The sequence below is a fragment of the Podarcis melisellensis genome (assembly GCF_964234715.1).
Source record: "Podarcis melisellensis genome assembly, chromosome: 8".
Lineage (NCBI taxonomy): Eukaryota > Metazoa > Chordata > Lepidosauria > Squamata > Lacertidae > Podarcis > Podarcis melisellensis.
Window position 1 is genome coordinate 14269872 of NC_138540.1, and position 22030 is coordinate 14291901.

Here is a 22030-nt window from a genome sequence, read left to right on the forward strand (position 1 = left end):
TCTTTTGTAATGATAAATACTTAGTTCCTGAGCCAGGTCACAGGCTCACCCTACTCATACACAGACATACCCTTAAGACAGGATTTGTGAATGAAAAGACAGTGGGGAGGCTTTTCCATTTTCCTTGACCTTGCAGAGAAATCATTTGGTCAGTTTGAGAGTTAAAATGGTTTCAGGGCTGTTTCCTGTGTTGCTTCAGACATGTGGTTTATATATTTATGTACGTGTTTGCTTGTACATTTATGAACGTTTGTTATATATATAAGACCTTACATTTTTTCTTTCACAGCATACACAAAACTTTTTTTGAAACACTATTTCTCTCCCCCCTCAGCATCCCAACATTTCCAATGGTTTCTGATGGCAAGGGCATTGCACCAGAAGGCTTCGGTAAGGACCAGCTCAAGCTTCAACTGACTGCTGTCATCGTGCCTTAAAAGTTGGAAGAAGCAGGTATGTATTAAAATGCTGCAAGATCTTTCCGTCCTCCTGAAGAAAGCCAAAGAACATGTGAGTTACTCAAAGGAACCATTGCAACCACGCAGGGATGTCAAACCTTTCGAGCTGCCCCTTCCGGGCCCACCCTGCTCAGAGGATCCATATGGGTATTTCTGTCGATCCATGTGCTGAACAGGACTTGGTAATAAGAAGCAAACATGCTACTGTACTTTGGAATGACTTTATTTCTTCCATTAACACAAGCTCCAGATGGATACAGACAGATATAAAATGTTTGGTCAAATTGGCAATAGCCATCTGGAGTACAGATGCTACTTTTAAGGAGTGTCAGAGAGATGTTAAAATATAGTACAAAATCAATTCCTCTTTTGGCTGGGATTTGATGTTATCATTGTTATAATGCATTGCTATAAAGGATATATGACTATAACCTTTTGATAGGTCCATACTATTTTGGAGTGTTACTTGTTTAATAACTTTTTTTATTAACCATTGAGAAAAGAAGCAGGAAGACTCAACCTGGGATGGCAGAACCCCTTCAGACAGTCCTGCTTCCTTGTACAGTCTAAGTAACGGTAATAAACGAAAATACATTGGTAGGAGAAAATAACAAAGGCCAACCAGAGAATATTGAGAAGCAAAGCAGCTAGTAAGCCTGATCTTTATTGAACTGTTGCAACAGGATGCCCGCTTCACATGCAGGAGGAGGAGGACCCCGAACAAAGGTGTGCCCGCCCTTATATAGACATTTTAAATTGCCCACCCTGGAGTCCAAGACCACCCCCAGAAACATCATACATACATCACAGAAAGGGCGGTCTGCAACAGAAATCTGAGTGTGTTGTTTATCTCCTGTCTGGCAGGTTACCTGTTAATGCTTTCTTGATTGGATACCCTGGGAACCCTGGCCAGTCTTTTGTAATGATAAATACTTAGTTCCTGAGCCAGGCCACAGGCTCACCCTAATCATACACAGACATTCCCTTAAGACAGGATTTAGGAAGGAAAAGACAATAGAGAGGCTTTTCCATGTTCCTTGACTTTGCAGAGAAATCATTTGGTCAGTTTGGGAGTCAAAATGGTTTCAGGGCTGTTTTCCTGTGCTGCTTCAGACATGTGGTTTATATATTTATTTACGTGTTTGCTTGGTACATTTATGAACAATATGATCTTAAATTTTTTATTTCATAACCCTCTCCTTCTCTGACAGGTTGAGGTGCTGCTGGAGGCCTTCTACAAGATCACCCAGGGCCCTACAGTGGAGGGCAGAAAAGTGGCCACCTGAGCTTTCTCCACCTTACCATCGCCTGGAGAAAGTGGTTGAGTACCACCTCCAATTTCCTATTGAGTATGGGGTACTCAAACATCTACTGGACTAAGAGATGCTGGGAATCTGTGGGGTACACAAAGGAAGGGATGCAGAGGAGGACAGAGGAAGAACACGTTTAACAAAGCCCAAGGCTTGAGATGTCTGCAGGCAAGTCATGTCTCGTTGGGGCCAAGCTGACCTTCTTCGCCCATAGCTGTACTTGGACAGAGCTGCAGCAAATGATCCAGCCGTCCTTCATCCCTGGCTGATGGAGCAGGAGAGAGCAGGATTTACTTCAGCCCTGCAGTCCCAGAGCAAGTGCTGACTGAAGCCCCTTTTTCTATTTGCAAGGATGGAGACAAACAAGCACAATCTTCTTATCTATTTCATCTATGAATCACTTCCTATGAAGAGTCTTGTAGGCGTTGATGTAAAGAAAATAAACCTAACCTTTTTCCCTTATGGGGTATCCAAGAGCCCGTATAGAGTCCTTACATGGGTTCCCTATTGGTACGAGAAAATAACAGGCCAACCAGAGAATATTGAGAAGCAAAGCAGCTAATAAGCCTGATCTTTACTGTTCTGTTGCAACAGGGTGCTCCCCTCACATGCAGGAAAGGAGGAGGAACCCAGAACAATGGCTCGCAAGCCCTTATATAGACATTTTAAATTCTCTGCCCTGGAGCTCAAGACCACCCCTCCATACATCATACCTACATCACAGAAGGGGTGTAACCCAAGACCACCCCCCACAAACATCCTACCTACATCACAGAAAAGGTGGTCTACAACAGAAATTTGAGTGTTGTTTTTTTTCTTGCCTGGCAGGTTTTCTGATAATGCCTTTCTGGGTAGTCTGCCCATTCCTTTGAAATAGTGATTACGATTACCCACTTCCTGAGACAATGGGAAAGTTCCCTCACCCCCTCCCTCCTTGCAGAGAAAACATTTGGTCAGTTTGGGAGTCAAAATGGTTTCAGGGAGCCAAATTGGTTTCAGGAGGGTCTTCCTGTGCTGCTCCAGACATTGGTACATTTATGAACATTTATTATATATATAAGACCTTAAATTTTTATTACAGCGTTACATAGTACAATAAAAAGAACGTTCTGAAATACAGGTTAGTTTCTGAGGTGCTTATAAGAAGTCCCTTGTTTTGAAGCTCTTCAGGCGCCACACTTCCTCAGCAAAGGTGTAAACCTCAGGGGGTCTGTGGGGCTCCAATTTTCTGGGGTGGGTGGGGGGACTTATCTGGGCTCCATGGGCCACAGACACTGCCAGGCAAATGGACAGGCTCACCTGATGGGCTTGGTTGCAACATCCTTTTAGTAAGGGTTCCAATTTGTTTGTGTGAGAGCGTTTTGAAAATTTATAGCCTACCTCAAAGGGGCTATTGCCCCCACAAAGTCCTGAAACACCACCTACTTTTCTGGAGCGACAGGCTGCAAGGCTGCGAGGATGTCTGAACTAGTCTGACACTAATATAAATACCATCTTGAACATATTTTACAGGGACAATAATCATCTTGTCATAGTTGCGGGGGACAGCGTCACCATGAAAAACAACAACCAGGAGTCTGTGGGACTTTAAATGACTGTGTTTATTAGGGTGGAAGGTTCTGTAGGCCAAAGGCTACTTCCCGACATATCCTGAGGTTTGTAAGGACAACGCTCAGGAAGAGGAGCTGACGGTCATACCACTCCGTAGCTCTGTGAGGGAAAAGGGTCTGCTAATAACTTTCAGCACCCTTAACAAAGGCCTGTACACAGGATTATTTGAGGGAACTCCATGACAATGAGGTATTCAATGTATAGTGCAGATGAGACTTCTGCTGTGTAATTCCTGGGTTACCTCTAGGGCTGGGTGATATATCTATATATTGTCCAAAACCGAAGTACATTTTTCATAGCTGTCAACTTTTCCCTTTTCTTGCAAGGAATCCTATTCGGAATAAGGGAATTTCCCTTAAAAAAAGGGAAACATTGACCGCTATGCCATTTTGTGATACCAGTTTCATAATTTTTGACCTGGCATTATAGCATGAATCATTGTGTGTGAGTGTGTGTGTGTATGTACTATGCAAAAATCACAATGTGGGAAAAACCACGAAGCCAGCCAATTCCTCTACACAGCTCTATCCTTATTTCAAACGTAATATATCAGTATATCGTGATATTGTCGTGCCTGCAGAAGGCCCCAGGTTCAATCCTTGGCTGCTCTGCTGAGGGTTGAGCAAGATCCCTGCCCAGCCAGTTAGTGTAGACAATACTGAATGAGATGGACCAAAATTCTGGCTCATAGAATCAGAGCTTGATGCACCGCTCCTGCCAACCTAGCCGTTTGAAAACACATCAAAGTGCAAGTAGATAAATAGGTACCGCTCTGGCAGGAAGGTAAACGGCGTTTCCGTGTGCTGCTCTGGTTTGCCAGAAGCGGCTTGGTCATGCTGGCCACATTTTCCGTGTGCTGCTCTGGTTTGCCAGAAGCGGCTTGGTCATGCTGGCCACATGACCCGGAAGCTGTACTGTCCCTCGGCCAATAAAGTGAGATGAGCGCCGGAACCCCAGAGTTGGTCACGACTGGGGTCCCTTTACCTTTATGTATTCAATAATTATTAATATGTAATAAGCACAACCATGTTTGCAAGTATGCAATACAGTTCTACCAGATACTGATCCTTACCCCACGATTCTAGTTACTTTATAGTGTAATGCTATCCATGTCTCCTCAAAAATTATTTCCATTAAGTTCAATAGGTAAGCATTGGAGCCTTTGTCGAGAGCCTTTTCAGAGTCCCATCTTAGGCTTTAAAGTCTGAAAACTTATGCATAATCGGCCAGGAATAAGCTGCACTGCACTCAGCGGGATTTTACTTGGGGGACAAAAATAGGAACGTGCTGTCAAGTCACTAGTCCGTACGTAAAGCGGTCTTGTACTTAGCGCATGCGCACAACGCCATCGAGAGCGAAACTCGCTGACTCACGTTTCTGCGCATGCGTCCTTCCCAGGCGCCAGGAAAGCAAAGAGCTAAGAGAAAGCATGTGAATGACCGCGCCTCCAGTCACTACTGGTATTCGTTCGGTCAACTTGGAAACCATGCTGTGTTAGATTTGCTCCTCAGAAATAGGAGGGATTTGAAGCAGCTCTAGTGGCCCGGCAATCTCTATAAACAACCGCTTTTCTGTCAGAAAGCAGAGAACTTCCGCTTTGTAATGTGAGTGGGACCTTCTAGCCACTCAGCTTCGAAAAGAACGGAAGTTTATACGAAACACTCCGCAACGCCAATCTCTAAGGCGAAACTGCGTCTCTAAGCGGGGATTGGTCGCCGCCGCCACCGCCCCGTCGTCACTTCCGTCCTGGCCCGGAAGCGGTCTCCTGGCCTCTTCTTTCCTCGCCTCAGCAACTCAAACGCTTCTGGAACCTGAGCTGAGGAGAGTCGTCGTCAAGATGGCGGCGTCGGGGGGAGGCGGTAGCGCCGGTTCTTCCCCGACGGCAACGGCGGAGCGGGAGCCCGGCTGGGAGGTGGCGGTGCGGCCGCTCCTCTCCGCCTCCTACTCGGCCTTCGAGATGCGGGAGTTGCCGCAGCTGTTGGCCTCCGTCATTGAGAGGTAGGCGGGGCGTGGGGCGTGGGCGGGGCTTCGGCCGGTGGTGGGCGTGGTCCGGCCAACACCTGTTCCCGCCCCTTTGGCGCTGAGCGGGAGTCATGGCACGTGGAGAGTGACTTGCAATTGTTGCTGCTATAAAATGGGGTTGAAATTGACAGGTCTGGCAACCGACATTTCCATTTCGAGTTATGTCTACTACCCATTGATATTGATGGACCCAGGTTGGTTGGTCACGTGCATTGAGCTCAGTGGATCAACTCTGAGCAGGCCTGACACTCGACGATTTGATCCTTTTTTGGGGGGGAGGAGATATTTATTCTATTATTTTTTAATAGAGTAAATATCTCCCCCCCATTTATTATATTATTACTTTTTTATGAGGGACGCAGGTAGCGCTGTGGGTTAAACCACAGAGCCTAGGACTTGCCCATCAGAAGATCAGCCGTTCGAATCCCCATGACGGGGTGAGCTCCCGTTGCTCGGTCCCTGCTCCTGCCAAACTAGCAGTTCGAAAGCACATCAAAGTGCAAGTAGATAAATAGGTACCGCTCCGGCAGGAAGGTAAATGGCGTTTCCGTGCGCTGCTCTGGTTCGCCAGAAGCGGCATAGTCATGCTGGCCACATGACCCAGAAGCTGTACGCCGGCTCCCTCGGCCAATAAAGTGAGATGAGCGCCGCAACCCCAGAGTCGGCCACGACTGGACCTAATGGTCAGGGGTCCCTTTACCTTTACTTTTTTTATATACTGTCCTTCAAGAGACAACAGGACAGCTTACCACATAATACGCAAAATGCATGAAGTAATAATAATAAAATAGGGGAGAAAGAAAAAAGGCATTTGCTAGCATAGAATAAATGCTGATTTACTAGCATATATGATATCTGCATTTTTCATTATTTGGTGAGGGGAGAATCAGCATGGTGTAGTTGTTAGTGAGTATCTGACTAGGGAGCTGGGAGAGGGAAATTCAGATTATTATTATAGCTCATTACCTGCTCTTCACTCTAAGGTTCCATGGCGGGGTTAAAACAATTTAATATTAAAATGTATTTAATTCCCCCACTCAGACACATGAAGCTTTCAGTGGTCAGCTTCGGCCAGCACCTGTCTTCACTACCTCAGAGGATTGTTGTGTGGCTAAAATGGAGAGTTCCTCACAGGACAGTTGGCGTATAATTATAAGATATAAGTAAATATATAATCTATTATTTTGTGGTGCTTGGGAGCTAATTAAATTATGGGAAGCTGGTTCCCATCAGCCCCAGCAGTGGTGTGAGTTGTAGTCCCAACAGCAGCTTTGAGGGCTAGCTCTCTAGTAAACAATTGTTTTAATACTTTATTGTAGGTATTTTAATGGAGGCGTTTAGTTCTGTAATTCCCATGGTGGTTTTACAAGAAAGCTTGTTACCAGAAAGGTGGCCTTGTTTGTGTTTTGTAGCACCAATTTAGGATTGCCCTTCGTGTCTCATAGGCATGGGTGTAGCTGGGAGAGCCAGGGAGGGGCCGCTGCCCCCCTAAATCAATAAAAATCAATACAAAAACATAGCTAACTGAGGTTTACCCCCCCAACCAAAATCTTGGGTACGCGCATGCTCAGAGGGGTTGAGGTACCTGAAGTTTTTACGCTATAATGATCATCCTTAAAGTGCCTAAGGGGTATTTTTGTTGTTACTTATGATTGCTTCCAACTCAGTTTTATTCCTGTTAGACCCGATGAAGTTACTGGACCGAAGTTAGTCATGTCCATTAATTTCAGTGCGTTCACCCTGAGTAGGACTAATATTAGATATAACCCTAAGTTGAATATTAAATGTACATTAAAAATTGTCTGCCTCCAAAGCACTTGTCAGATTAAAAATGGCAGAAACACAACAATAGTAAAATAGCGTACAATTTACGTTATTAAAGCAGCTTCAAGAGAGGAACATGAAACTGCTTGGTCAATTTCAGAAGAACAGCAAGACGTTAAAAATTTAAAATCCAATGCTTTAGGGATTTTTTGGTTTTTTGTTTAAGTTTTGGTTGCTTTCCTAAAATACGAGAGAGAATGGGGACCACTTGAACCTCTGTCCAGGGGGAAGTGGGGGCGGAATTCAGTAATCTGGGCACTGCTGTTGGATTAGCCTTGTTGTAGTTAAATTTACTGTTTGTTTTTAATTTTGTTGCATGTTACATAAAATAGGATATGCTAACAAAAACAGCAGGACCATAACACAACAGTGCATATCAGTTGGTCAAAGAAGTCTAAGGAGCCACGTCCAGAGGGTCACACCCTAGACATGTTGGCATTTGTCTGTTTCGAGAGAGAATGGAGTGTGCCTTTGGGGATGAAGTCAAGCCGCTAGAGAATCACAGCACCCACTGTGACTGAAGAGACCGATAACTCATAACTCATAACTCATAACAGCAGCAGGAGACTTTTTCAGGTGGTTCGCAGTTTATCGGAACCACCTGTACCACCGGGGCCTGGTAGGGACCCCAAGATCTCCTGCAATGCTTTTGCAAAGTTTTTTGCAGATAAAATCGCTCAGATTCAGAAGGAGGTAGACTCCACCGTGGGAGCAGGGCCAGGGCGGGAGAGTGCTAGAGTTCTGTCTGGTCCTGTTATATGGGATCAATTCCAATCTGTTACCTCCGAGGATGTGGACAGGCTGCTTGGACGAGTGAAACCGACCACCTGTCTCCTTGATCCTTGCCCATCCTGGCTGATAAAAGCGAGCCGGGAAGCGCTGGGCGATGGGCTCTGCAGGGTGGTGAATGCTTCCCTCTGTGAGGGAGCCTTCCCAGACCCGCTGAAAGAGGCGGTCATTAAACCGCTTCTTAAAAAAACATCTTTAGACCTGGCCAATTTGGCCAACTATCGCCCAGTCTCAAATCTGCCATTCCTGGGCAAGGTGATTGAGCGGGTGGTTGCTGAACAACTCCAAGCACGCCTGGAGGAAACGGACCATTTGGATCCCTTCCAATCGGGATTCAGGCCTCACCATGGGACTGAAACTGCCTTGGTCGCGCTGGTTGATGATCTCCGGCGGGCTAGGGACAAAGGTGAGAGCTGTTTCCTAGTTCTGCTGGATCTCTCAGCGGCCTTTGACACCATCGACCATAACATCCTTCTGGACCGTCTAGAGGGGCTGGGAGCTGGGGGCACTGTCATACAGTGGTTCCGCTCCTTCCTCCTGGGCCGTGTCCAGAAAGTGGTGGTGGGGGGTGAGTGTTCAGACCCCTGGGCTCTCACTTGTGGGGTGCCTCAGGGTTCTGTCCTCTCCCCCATGCTTTTTAATATCTATATGAAGCCGCTGGGAGAGATCATCAGGGGGTTTGGACTGGGTGTTCATCAGTATGCAGATGACACCCAGCTCTACCTCTCCTTTAAATCAGAACCAGTGAGGGCGGTGAAGGTCCTGTGTGAGTGCCTGGAGGCGGTTGGAGGTTGGATGGCGGCTAACAGATTGAGGTTGAATCCTGACAAGACAGAAGTACTGTTTTTGGGGGACAGGAGGCGGGCAGGTGTGGAGGATTCCCTGGTCCTGAATGGGGTAACTGTGCCCCTGAAGGACCAGGTGCGCAGCCTGGGAGTCATTTTGGACTCACAGCTGTCCATGGAGGCGCAGGTTAACTCTGTGTCCAGGGCAGCTGTCTACCAGCTCCACCTGGTACGCAGGCTAAGACCCTACCTCCCCGCGGACTGTCTCGCCAGAGTGGTGCATGCTCTAGTTATCTCACGCTTGGACTACTGCAACGCGCTCTACGTGGGGCTACCTTTGAAGGTGACCCGGAAACTGCAATTAATCCAGAATGCGGCAGCTAGACTGGTGACTGGGAGTGGCCGCCGGGACCACATAACACCGGTTCTGAGAGATCTGCACTGGCTCCCAGTACGTTTCCGAGCACGATTCAAAGTGTTGGTGCTGACCTTTAAAGCCCTAAACGGCCTTGGCCCAGTATACCTGAAGGAGTGTCTCCACCCCCATCGTTCAGCCCGGACACTGAGATCCAGTGCCGAGGGCCTTCTGGCGGTTCCGTCATTGCGAGAAGTGAGGCTACAGGGAACCAGACAGAGGGCCTTCTCGGTAGTGGCGCCCGCCCTGTGGAACGCCCTCCCATCAGATGTCAAAGAGATAAAGAATTACCTGACATTCAGAAAACATCTTAAGGCAGCCCTGTTCAGGGAAGTTTTTAATATGTAATGCTGTACTGTTTTTAACACTGATTGGGAGCCGCCCAGAGTGGCTGGGGAAACTCAGCCAGATGGGCGGGGTATAAATAATAAATTATTATTATTATTATTATTATTATTATTATTATATAACTGCTGCCTCCCATCGTTATTTCTGCTCTGTTAGCAGCACTGAAATGACCTCTCCAGGGCACAAACCTAGGCAATGTATGGAGGTCCAGGGGTGCCCAGATGACAAGAACCCCCTTCTCGGCTTCACTGATGTGGTCCAAAGGAAAACACAGCAGTACATTTGGCACTAGCTTAGCTGCAGGAGCCTTGCTATTATTGAGATGGTGCTTTCCATTCATGAACAGTTAATCAACAACTGCCGAACAGATGGGGACAATAATAATCTTAATAGGAAGTTATTTTACTTTTAATGAGCAGTATATCATAGCTCAGTTGGTAGAGCATGAGATCAAGGTTATGGGTTCTAGCCCCATATTGGGTGAAAGATTCCTGCACTGCAGGGGGTTGGACTAGAACGTCCTCGTGGTTCCTTCTGATTCTTCAATTCTGTGGTTCAGTGATAATACTGATCCTTTCTGGGATCTAGTGAGATTTAGGGTAGCTGTCGCTGTCTTTTTCTGGTAGAGCTGCCATGCAGAAATTCAACTGATACAGCCTTCCCTCCAGCTGGGAGGTTTAGGGAGGTTTTAAAATGTCACAGCTGTCGATGTTTTGTCTTGTGCAACTGTCAGAAGCATCCCAGCTTCATCATAATAAAGGTGTCACCTCTGTTTTGATTCGCACAATAGTTCTGAAATAATATTACATTTATGTGAGTGCTACAAAACCCTCTAAAACTATCACTGACCACAGTCTTTCCCTTTTATGTATTTCCTACCATGTTTGTTCTTACAAAGCAGCTTTCAGTTGCGCTGCTTTTGTGTCTGCTGTATGGGTGTCATTTTGTGGTGGTTCTGTTTTGCCACTTAAACTGGTTTCGTCCACAATTGCCCGTGACTGCGTTAATAGCCTTCTCTTTAAGTCAGAGTGGGGAACCTTGGGTCCTAGGACCAAATGCAGCAGCAACCCACAAGTCCTCTCTCTGGTCTTCAGGACTCCTCCCAGGCCTCTCTTTCTCCTTTTCTGATGATTTTGCCTGGTTGGAATGTGTCCTTGAATTGTGATAATAATGCTTTGTCTTTGCCTGACTGGAGAGAAGTGTCTCTTTTGGTGTAGAAACCTCTGGTATTTGCATGGCTGGAATGCAGTACAGTATACTGCACAAAATTAAGAGTTGCATCCATTGCTTTGCATACTTTGAGCTTTGGTCCTGCCCACCACTGGCATGTAGTCCCTAGGAGGTTCCTGAAAATGAACTTCTACCACTGCTTAAGTAAAGGATTTTCTAGATCAGCTAACAATGATAAAAACAGAGGTGCTTCAATACAATGGATGTAACACAAACCACATTAGAACAGTAGCAGGAACAAGCTGAGCACCCACCCCGGCAGAAAACAAACTATTCTGAAATGCCCTTCATCTTTCCTTGCATCAGGTTGTTTTCGTGCCTCTGTTGGGCAACTGTCTGCTTTGAACCCTCTGTTTTGCAGAATTGCACAAACTTCATCCAGCTCTGTGTGTGCATTAGTGTGTGTTTTCATGCTTTCAAAGTTCTGGGGAACTGCTGTGGGGCATTAACAAAGCAAACAGCGTGAAGCTCATCGAAGCAGCAGAGAGGGGAAAAACATGTAAGTGCAAAAGGGTGCTTTGACTCTTTTGGCTGTTTCTCTTTGAGGCTCAACTCCTGAGTTGTTTTGTTGTCCCATCACCTGGATTCTTCAGAACTTCCCAAAACGATTTGAAAAGCGATGGAGTCAGTCTGATGGAACATTCAGAAACTTCCTGTTACAGTTGTAAGAGCTTTGTTGGCCAGTTTTTGTAAGTGTGTGTCAGGTCCATATTATAAGTTGGGACCCTCCTACTCAGTAATGGGTATCTGCTTTGGTTGGCCTGATGGGTGAACTCCATCCATTCTTCTCAGTCACTCTGTGGTTTTTGTTACCATTGGCCATGGTATGTTCCTGAACTTGCTCTGTGAGATTGGTATTGGGGGCACACTGTTACAGTGGTCCAGGCCCTGCGTATGGGACTGTGTGTAGAAAGTAGCAATAATATTAATAATAATTCAAACTTGGGTCTCCCATGTCCTAGTCCAACATTCTAACCACTATACCACACTGACATTGGAAAAGTTCTTTTTGGCCCCCTTGCAGTTATTCTGTGGGAAGTAGTAATCTATTGCCAAAGCTGTTTAACATATACATGAAGCTGTTGGGAGCTTTATACATAGGGCTGCCTCTGAAGACGGTTCAGAAACTCCAGCTAGTGCAGAACTGCTCGCCGGGACAATATGCTTTGCACATATTACACCGATCCTAGCCCAGTTGCACTGGCTACCAGTTAGTTCCAAGCCCAATTCAAAGTCTTGGTTTTGACCTAGGATGCCTTAAATAGCTCAGGACCTCAGTATCTCAATGACCGCCTCTCTCCATATGAACCTACCTGGATCTCTGAGCACAATTCAAAGTGTTGGTGTTGACCTTTAAAGCCCTAAACGGCCTCGGCCCAGTATACCTGAAGGAGTGTCTCCACCCCCATCGTTCAGCCTGGACACTGAGATCCAGCTCCGACAGCCTTCTGGCAGTTCCCTCACTGTGAGAAGCCAAGTTACAGGGAACCAGGCAGAGGGCCTTCTCTGTAGTGGTGCCCGCACTGTGGAACACCCTCCCATCAGATGTCAAAGAGATAAACAACTACCTGACGTTTAGAAGACATCTGAAGGCAGCTGTTGTTTAGGGAAATTTTTAATGACTGATGTTTTAATGTATTTTTAATCTTTGTTGGAAGCCGTCCAGAGTGGCTGGGGAAACCCAGCCAGATGGGTGGGGTATAAATAATAAATTATTATTATTATTATTATTATTATTATTATTATTATTATTATCATCATCATAATAAATTATTATTATTATTATTATTATTATTATTATTATCATCATCATCATCATCATCATCATCTTTTGAGGCTCTTCTTCATGTGCCTCCTCCTGGAAAAGTGAGCAGTGTTTCCCAAACTTGGGTCTCCAGCTGTTTTTGGACGACAATTCACATCATCCCTAGCTAGCAAGATGAGTGGTCAGGGATGATGGGAATTGTCGTCCAAAAACAGCTGGAGATCCAAGCTTAGGGAATACATGTCTGGAGGGTGGCCACACAAGAGCAGCCTTTTCTGCAGTGGCTCCGTTTGTGGGATGCTCTCCCCAGGGAGGCTCGCCTGGCTAGATGGATCAGTGAGTCTAGCTCAGTCTAAGCAGCTTCCTCTTCTAGCAAGTCAGACCATTGGTCCCTTTAACTCAGTATTGTCTATGAAGAGTAGCAGTGGATCTCCAGGGTTTCAGGCCAAGGGTCTTTTCTCAGCCCTTCCTGAAGACACCAGGGATTAAAACTGGGACTTTATGCAGGCAAGGCAGGTGCTCCAATACTGAGCTGTGGTCTCTTCCCATAAAATGTTTTGTTTCCAAGGTTTAAGTCCTCATAGGGTGAGTCCAGGGACATAGAAAGATGCCTTATACAGAGACAGGCCTAGCTCAGTATTCTCTACGCTGACTAGAAGTGACTCCTGGGTTTCAGATGGAAGTCTCGCCCAGCCTTGCCTGGAGTACCTACAGTCCTGCCCCAGAGGCAGTTTTCTGTGGGAAGAGGTAATAGCTTGGTGGTAAATTGAAAGCTTTACAATATCTGCAGGAAGTCCAGTGTTCAATCTCCAGCTTTAAAATTATTTTAATTGCATTGTTTTAACCCAGAGCTTTCCAAACTGTGTGTCGTGACAGGTGTAGGTGTATCGTGTGAAGGCTCCCCACGCCCCTCCCTGGGCCGGAAAGGGATTACAGTAGTTTAATCTCCAGTTCACTAGTAAAACTGAATTAAAGGTAAAGGGGCCCCTGACCATTAGGTCCAGTTGTGGCTGACTGGGGTTGCGGCGCTCATTTCGCTTCTATTTATCTACTTGCACTTTGACGTGCTTTCGAACTGCTAGGTTGGCAGGAGCAGAGACCGAGCAACGGGAGCTCACCCCTCACGGGGATTTGAACCACCAACCTTCTGATTGTCAAGTCTTAGGCTTTGTGGTTTAACCAATAGCGCCACCAAAACTGAATTACTGTGTCGCAAAAATGATGCATGTCTAAATTTGTGCTTCACCAACATGAAAAGTTTGGAAAGCTGTTTTAACCTTTCGATGGGCTCTTTTGCAGGAAAGGGTGGGATAGAAATGTAATAAATAGTTCCAAAAAAGGATCAAGGCTAGCAGGGCTGGGGTGCGTGTGGCGGGGAAACTCATCTCTCCCTCAGACTGGAGAGCTGATGCCAGCCAGAGCTGGGAGCACTGAGTTAGATGCTCACCTAAGTCCCCTCCAGCTCTCAAAAGGTTAAGTCATAAAAGATTGGGGTGGTTAGCGGTGGTGCTGCTGCTGCGTCATCAACGTTGGTGCTACTTTTGAATGTGAAATTCTCTGGATATTTTTACTTGACATGCTGGTGGGATTCCCCCGCTGGGTTAAAATTTTGATGAATGTTAGAGGAACTGCTAGTTTTTGTTTTTATGTTGATGTGATATTTATACTTTACAGAATGCTCTGTTGTATTTACAGTGTATTTTATGTGTGGATCGATCCAGTCATTACTCTTGTTGCAACAATTATATTACCAAAACCCCCCCCCCCCAAACCCTCAATTTTTTCGGAAAGCACATTCTTGCTGATTTTTTAAAGAATATTGGGTTGGATTCAGGATAAGTAGATTTGCTAGTAGTTCCACTGTTGAGGGCAGTAATGTTTCTGAATCTTCTTCTTTGGCGATCTCTCATAGCAGAGTAAGATTGTCTTCAATGAACATGGTCTTAACAGTGAGTCTGTAAGTGACTGTGGAGACCAATTCTGGATCCACACGTCTTTCCACAGTGGGGACATAGGTTTCCAGGCGGGAGTTGATGATGGTGGGGGTTTGCTAAGCATGCCTTCCTCTTAGCACACTTCTCCTTTCCGTCCTGAGTTCGAGCGTCTTCATAGTCCATGACACTTCGGGTAAAGGCTGTCCTCCAGTTGGAGTGCAGGCCAGTGTTTCCCAGTTGTCAGTGTTTGTCCTACATTTTTAAAGATTTGCCTTGAGAGAGTCTTTAAACTCTCTTGTTGACCACCAGCATTACGCTTTCCATTTTTAAGTTTGGGTTAGAGCAGTTCCTTTGGAAGACAGGCATCCAAACAACATGACCAGTCCAACAAAGTTGATGTTGAAAAATAATTGCTTCGACACTGGTGATCATTGCTTCTTCCAGTACACTGGCATTAGTTCACCTGTCTTCCCAAGTGATGTGTAACATTTTCTGGAGACACCGGAAAATTTCTGAATACCAGACACCGAGCTGGTTTCTGAATATCAGTTGCTGGAAACCACAGGAGGGGAGACAGTGCTCTTGTGCTCGGATCCTGTTTCAAGTTTCCCTTTGGGGCATCTGTTTGGCCATAGTGAGAACAGGCTGCTCGACTAGATGGACCACTGGCCTGACCCAGCAAGCTCTTCATACGTCCTTATGGATACAACCTGTAATCTTTAACATACTGTATGCATATGGTCAAAGTGCAGGGCAGTCCCCGAGAGCATAGAAATAACTGCTTCATAATCCGCTCTCTGTCTTCTTTCTCTCTCTGCAGTGAGTCTGAAATCTTGCACCATGACAAACAGTATGAACCTTTCTACTCGTCCTTTGTCGCCCTTGCGACGCACTACATCACCACAGTGTGTGGACTGGGTGAGTGTCCAGAGTGTGAGTTTTGACGTTCTGCTTGAGCCATCATGCCTTCTCTCCTTGTTCTTACCAACAGATGTCTCTTTCCCTTGATGGCTTGTAATTTATAAGGCAAACAGAGGGCTAGGCAGGGAAGGGGAGGGTTGCAAACCAGAAATGTACTTCCAAGGTGGGGAGACAGATCAGCAAATGGTAAATCGGTTTCTGAGGTTTCTTTGTAGGGAACTAACACCTCTTTGAATGATCTGACACCTTTGGCTTTTTAGTACCTAGAAATCAGCTGCAATCTGTGGCAGCTGCCTGCAAAGTCCTGATTGAATTTTCCCTGCTGCGACTTGAAAACCCAGATGAGGCTTGTGCCGTTTCACAGGTGAGAGGAGAAGCCTTTTTCATAGTGTATGAGAATGTGTGTATGTGTGGGTATTGTTTAATAGTAGAGCCTATGCTATGCATCGGGACGCGGGTGGCGCTGTGGGTAAAAGCCTCAGCGCCTAGGGCTTGCCGATCGAAAGGTCGGCGGTTCGAATCCCCGCGGCGGGGTGCGCTCCCGTCTTTCGGTCCCAGCGCCTGCCAACCTAGCAGTTCGAAAGCACCCTCGGGTGCAAGTAGATAAATAGGGACCGCTTTCTAGCGGGAAGGTAAACGGCGTTTCCGTGTGCAGCTCTGGCTCGCCAGAGCAGCGATGTCACGCTGGCCACGTGACCCGGAAGTGTCTTCGGACAGCGCTGGCTCCCGGCCTCTTGAGTGAGATGGGCGCACAACCCCAGAGTCTGGCAAGACTGGCCCGTACGGGCAGGGGTACCTTTACCTTTACCTTTATGCTATGCATCTAGAAGTTTCCAAGGCTTGACTTAAACCAGGGATGCAGAGCTTCTATGCTCCCTTGCCTGCCCTGAATGTTGCTGGTCTCCCAGCTCCCATCATCCTCAACTGGTAAATAGTCAGGGATGGTGAGAGTTGCAGTCCAAATCACCTGGAGGGCATCAAGTTGGCAAAGGCTGGTCTAGATTAATACCTTGTCCACCTACCCCTTTGCATGCTGCATCTCAGCAACCCAGAAGGAAGGCTCACCAATACGTGAACTGGGATTTTATTTAACTGGAGTTACCAGACATTGAACAGTTGGGGAAGGCTGGGGTAGAGAATATATGGGATTAGATGGTCCTGTTTCCTTATTGGGTAGAAAGTATTGCATATTGCAGCATGCCGCAGAGTGCGTGCAGATTAGACCACACCGATGGAATCACTGAAAAGACGCAAAGTGAGCTTTGTAAGGTTTAATAACAACTGCCCAAATATACATCTTACAGTCATCCCTTCTACATAGTGTCTGTAACCATCACTTATCCACCCACAGGGGGCAGAGTATGGTACATACAGCACATTATATACCGTTCACAATTGCTGACACATGCAATATGTTAAAGAAAAAGAAACACTGTAATCACCTTATTCGGCTAATTATAATGACTTATCAGCACCTGCTACACAGCTGCAAAAACTAGGTCAGGATATGCACCCTGGTTTTTAAAGTAGTACACATCTTGTGGAACAATAATGAACCCTAATATTTAAACAAGATATTCAACAGAAAGCTTCAGAAGCCTTTCAAACTGCAGCATGATGACAGTCTTACATTTTTGGCATACAGAAAGATAGCCTTGATGACGTGGTACCACTAGGCCCATCTCCACTTACCTGTTAAGTTAAACTTGTGTTACGTCAGATGAATGTGTCTGTCATGGTTGCCTACTTTGTATTGCTTTTAAAATGCATTTGCTGCTGTTTTCTGTGCTGTTTTTATTATATTGTGTACGTCACCTTGAGATATATGTGGGAGATAATTAATAAATAATAGTAATAACCAGGGTACCATAAAAATTCTGCTGCTAGTGTTTACTGAAATACCACCAAAGCATGTCCTCACATCTGCCTTGACCTTTGAAGTTGTCTCTTTGTCTTTAGAAACACCTGATCCTGCTGATCAAGGGCCTGTGTACTGGCTGCAGCCGCCTTGACAGAACCGAAATCATCACATTCACAGCGATGATGAAGTCAGCCAAACTACCCCAGACAGTGAAGACCCTCTCTGATGGTGAGAACTGTGGTATGATGTAGCAGGTTAGAGTGTGAGGCTAGGGTTCAAATCCCCACTCAGTCATGTTACGCTGCATTAAGCTCACGTGGCCGTTTCTCATCCTTGCCTACCTTGCAAGGTTGTTGTGAGGATGAATCAGTTAGGGGCAGGGAGAAGCCTGAATGCTGTCTTGAGCTCCTTGGAGGACAGGTGGGATATTAAATGAAATAAATAGGCAAACTTTGTTGTGAGTTCTCTCATGCTGAATGTGACCAGATGATCACATCCAGCCTTTCTGAATTAATGTGTTTTCCTCTCTCCCTTCTGCAGTGGAGGATCAGAAAGAGCTGGCATCTCCAGTCAGCCCCGAACTGCGACAGAAGGAAGTGCAAATGAACTTCCTCAACCAGCTGACGTCTGTCTTTAATCCCAGAGTGGCAACCTCTCCAATCCTGCCACAGACTCAGGTGTGTATGGAAGCCTGGAGACTCCCTCTGTCCAGTGACAACAGTTCAAGTGAAAGGAGCTGGGGAAGGGCTGCAGCTTAGTGGTAGGGCACCTGCTTTGCTTGCAGAAACTCCCTGGTAGCATCCCTTGGTAGGGCTGGAAAAGACGGCTGGAGGGCCGCTGCCAGTCATTGGAGACAGGACTGAGGCAGTGGTCTGATTCAGTACAAGATAGCTTCCTATGTCTTAAGGCAGTGGTTCTCAAACTTTCCTCCTTGCAAGCCGCTTGAAAATTGCTGAAGGTTCTTGGCAGACCGTTCTGCCAACTGCAATGTGCTGTGCTAGGTTTTGTCTGATTTTTTAAATGTGTTTTCATTCCTTCTTTTATTTCCTGTATTACTCTTCATTGCATAGATTTCAAATTGTGATACACTAAAATACAAAAGCACTATGTAAATGTGGAGCGGCACCATGGCTGGTGCCCATTTCCCCTTTTTCTCCTCAGGGGGAAGGTGAAAGTGACGACCAGGCGTCCACGGACCAAGCCTCTGCAGCCAAGACGAAGAGCATATTCATTGCTCAGAACGTGGCCAGCTTGCAAGAACTTGGTAGGAAGAGGATTTAATGCTTATGACTACTATCACTTGTTTTCAAGCGAGCAATCTTAAAAGAAAGGAAGAGGGGGGAAAGCAGGAAGTTGGGTTTCCCTAGCTGTATAACATTTCCATCGGCTGAGGCTGACTATTGTCAAACACCAGTTGCTGGAGGGTGGGCAGGGAAAGGGTTATTGCCTTCACACCCTACTAGTATTCCTCCTGGAGCCATCTGATTGGCCACTGTGGGAAGAAACAGGAGGCAGGACGAGATGGATGGGAGATGGCTCAGTTGATAGAGCATGAGACTCTTAATCACAGGGCCCTGGGTTTGAGCCCCACTTTGGGTATAAGATTCCTGTATTGTAGGAGGTGGAAATAGATGAGCCTCGTGGTCCCTTCCAACTCTACATTTCTATGAAAAGGAATTGGTCTGATCCAGCAGGGCTCTCTCTTTTTTTGTCACACTGCTTGCCTTTCTTCTTAACAGGTGGTTCTGAGAAGCTGCTGCGGGTCTGCCTGAACCTCCCTTACTTCCTGCGCTACATAAACCGCTTCCAGGACGCTGTGTCCGCTAATTCCTTTTTCATCATGCCAGCCACTGTAGCTGATGCCACTGCAGTCCGTAACGGGTAAGGAGAGCTCCCCTTTTTATGTTCTCTTCTCTCCCCCACCTTCCAATCTATCACCCAGTTTGGGTTGGCCGTTGCCTGTTGGCCCTGGCTTTCATCTATTCAATGCTGGGTTTCAGCACCAGGGATTTCCCTGCCTTGGTGAGTCCCAAGCTCCCCTTCCAATGCTGTCAACCTTCTTTCTGCAGGTTCCATTCGCTGGTGATTGACGTGACCATGGCCTTGGATACTCTCTCCCTCCCTGTTCTGGAGCCTCTTACTCCCACAAGGTTGCAGGACGTCACTGTTCTGGCTCTTAGCTGCCTCTATGCAGGTGAGCACTTGCCTGACAGTAATATAATTAAACTGAACTTGGCACATATTGTCATTCTGATCTCAGAGTGAAAGGATGGACCTCTTCCTCTTCTCGGCTCTCCTTATGCCCCTCCTGTTCCGATTAAGTTTCCCCTTTGTTGAATTTTAAATTGCAAGCTTCTCTGGGCATGGGCCTACCCTCTTCTGCTTTGTCACATGATGTGCACGTCAAATGGCGCTGCATCAACTGAATAGTAACAATGGGTTGTACCTAGTTAGTTCTACTCAGAGTAGACCCATTGAGTTTACCAAACATGATTAACTTGGGTTGATTAGTTTCATAGTGTAAGTATAACAATCCATTTAAATTAGTGGATGTGACTAACTTAATTCCACTGCATCTATGCCAGCCTCATACCCTCCAGGTGTTTTGGACCACAAGTCGCAGCAGGGGCTGATGGGAGTTGTAGTTCAAAGCCTCTGGAGGGCAGCGGGCTGCTGAAGGCTGGTTTGTGCCGAGTCTAGTTTAGTTGAATACAGCCCAGTTACGGTGCCTACCTGGTTTGTGCTTTGGAAACTTGTCTCTCAGTAGGAATTCTGTAGAGAAGCACTGACAGTTAAAAAGAGGTTTCCTCAATTTGCGATTGGGGACACTTCTTCTTGACCCCTTCTTAGACTTACTATGGGATGTAGCTTACAGCGCTAGGCGAGGCTCTGCCTGACACCAAGATCCTCTTTTTCTCTCTCTACTCAGGCGTGAGTGTTGCGACCTGCATGGCCATCCTGCATGTAGGCAGCACCCAGCAGGTCCGAACTGGGTCCACAAGTTCAAAAGAAGAAGACTACGAAAACGATGCAGCCACCATTGTGCAGAAATGTGTAAGTGGGGTGGCTGGATGCTTAGGGGAAAACCTCTTTGTGTGTGTCCACAAGGGAAGATACGGTGCTGAATTTGCAACCCAAAGGGTTTTTTGGTTGTTGTTTTTTTGTATGCATGCATGTATAAATGGCAGCTTTTCATTAAGTCCTGAAATCTCTTGTTTCCATCTGTGTCTGCAGCTTGAAATCTATGATATGATTGGGCAGGCCATCAGCAACTCACGCCGTGCAGGTGGGGAGGTAAGGGCGATAACCTCCAAGCAGAGCTCCTTTGTCTTGGCAACTTTGCCCCATATGGATGGGCTGGAATGAAACGTTATTTGCAAGGTTGATATGTAGGCACTTGATTGTAATAAGGCCTCAAAGCAGTTTACCAAAAGTAGTAGTAGTTTGTTGTCGTTTATTAAACTTATTAGCTGCTTTTTGAAGAAATAAAGCAACTTACAATAAGTAACACCTACATCAAAACCAGTGAAAAACACAACAGAGGGGGGGGGGTGAATCTTAAAACACATCCAGATTTTTAAAAATCAGGATCAAAACATCCCACCCCACCCACTGAAAGAAAAGAATGGAACAAAATATCATTTGAAAAGTAGTTTAAAACTATTACTTAAAACTGTAAAAAATAATTAAAATGAATGATAAGCTGAAAACCAGAATAAAACAACATTCTGCAAGTCTGGGTAGGCTTTGCCTAAACAAAAATGGTTTTTTGTAGATGCCGGAAGCAGTGCATTGAAAGCACACGCCTGGTGTCAACAGTCAGGGAGTTCCGAAGTATAGGTGCTGCTACAGTAAAATATTGATTTCTTACAAATGTGGAATGAATATTGTATGGCATCTGTAACAGTGCTCGTTTTGCAGATCAAAGTGGTTGTGGAGTTAAACATGGGTTTGTATGTGTTCTCACTCTTCCCCCCCCCTCTTTCCTGGGATGGCAGCACTACCAGAACTTTCAGCTGCTTGGCGCCTGGTGTCTGCTGAACAGCCTGTTTCTCATCTTGAACCTCAGCCCCACAGCCCTGGCTGATAAGGGGAAGGAGAAAGATCCCCTGGCGGCCCTCCGGGTGCGGGACATCATTGCTCGTTCCAAAGAGGGAGTGGGATCCCCTAAACTGGGGCCTGGGAAAGGGTAAGTTTGGTATCAGTCAAGAGAATAACATCAGGGACTCTCCCCTCACCTTCCTGTATCTTAGATGGAAAAGCTCTTGGGTTCTTCAAATGCTTCCTTTTTCTCTTCTCCATAGGCACCAGGGTTTTGGCGTCCTGTCTGTTGTCCTTGCCAACCATGCCATTAAGCTGCTCACTTCCCTCTTCCAAGACCTGCAAGTTGAAGCTCTTCACAAGGTGAGAGAGAGACAACTCAGACCAGGGTTCTAATGGGTTCTGCTTTCTGAACATGACAAAATAACACAGCTTTGACCCTCCGTCCTCCAGGGCTGGGAGACCGATGGCCCCCCAGCTGTGCTGAACATCATGGCCCAGAGCACATCGATCCAGCGAATCCAGCGGTTGATCGACTCCGTGCCCCTCACCAACTTGCTCCTGACTTTGCTGTCGACCTCGTACAGAAAGGTATTTACGGGCCCCTTGGGCTTCCTTCAACCTGGAGGTCTAGAAACTTGCTCAATTTTTTTACATCATTTGTAAAAGTCATCTTTTACAGTGTGGTGTAGTGGTTAAGAGCAGTGGACTCGTAA

At 46.3% G+C, this 22030-nt stretch overlaps 1 protein-coding gene across 5 annotated transcripts in view; it reads left to right on the forward strand.

Annotated features, from left to right (window-relative positions):
• Positions 1 to 5126: 5126 nt before the first annotated feature.
• The window catches only part of UBR4 (ubiquitin protein ligase E3 component n-recognin 4), a 141967-nt gene continuing 125063 nt past the window's right edge, over positions 5127 to 22030 (forward strand). For all 5 annotated transcript variants that reach the window (XM_081923331.1, XM_081923332.1, XM_081923334.1 and 2 more), the window contains exons 1-13: positions 5127 to 5377; positions 15312 to 15409; positions 15673 to 15776; positions 17372 to 17501; positions 17814 to 17950; positions 18435 to 18537; positions 19013 to 19154; positions 19343 to 19467; positions 20203 to 20327; positions 20508 to 20567; positions 21272 to 21462; positions 21578 to 21677; positions 21768 to 21905. In XM_081923331.1, the coding sequence (XP_081779457.1) occupies positions 5217 to 5377; positions 15312 to 15409; positions 15673 to 15776; positions 17372 to 17501; positions 17814 to 17950; positions 18435 to 18537; positions 19013 to 19154; positions 19343 to 19467; positions 20203 to 20327; positions 20508 to 20567; positions 21272 to 21462; positions 21578 to 21677; positions 21768 to 21905 (1614 nt within the window). In that variant the 5' untranslated portion in view covers positions 5127 to 5216. The remainder of the gene's footprint in view (positions 5378 to 15311; positions 15410 to 15672; positions 15777 to 17371; positions 17502 to 17813; positions 17951 to 18434; positions 18538 to 19012; positions 19155 to 19342; positions 19468 to 20202; positions 20328 to 20507; positions 20568 to 21271; positions 21463 to 21577; positions 21678 to 21767; positions 21906 to 22030) is intronic.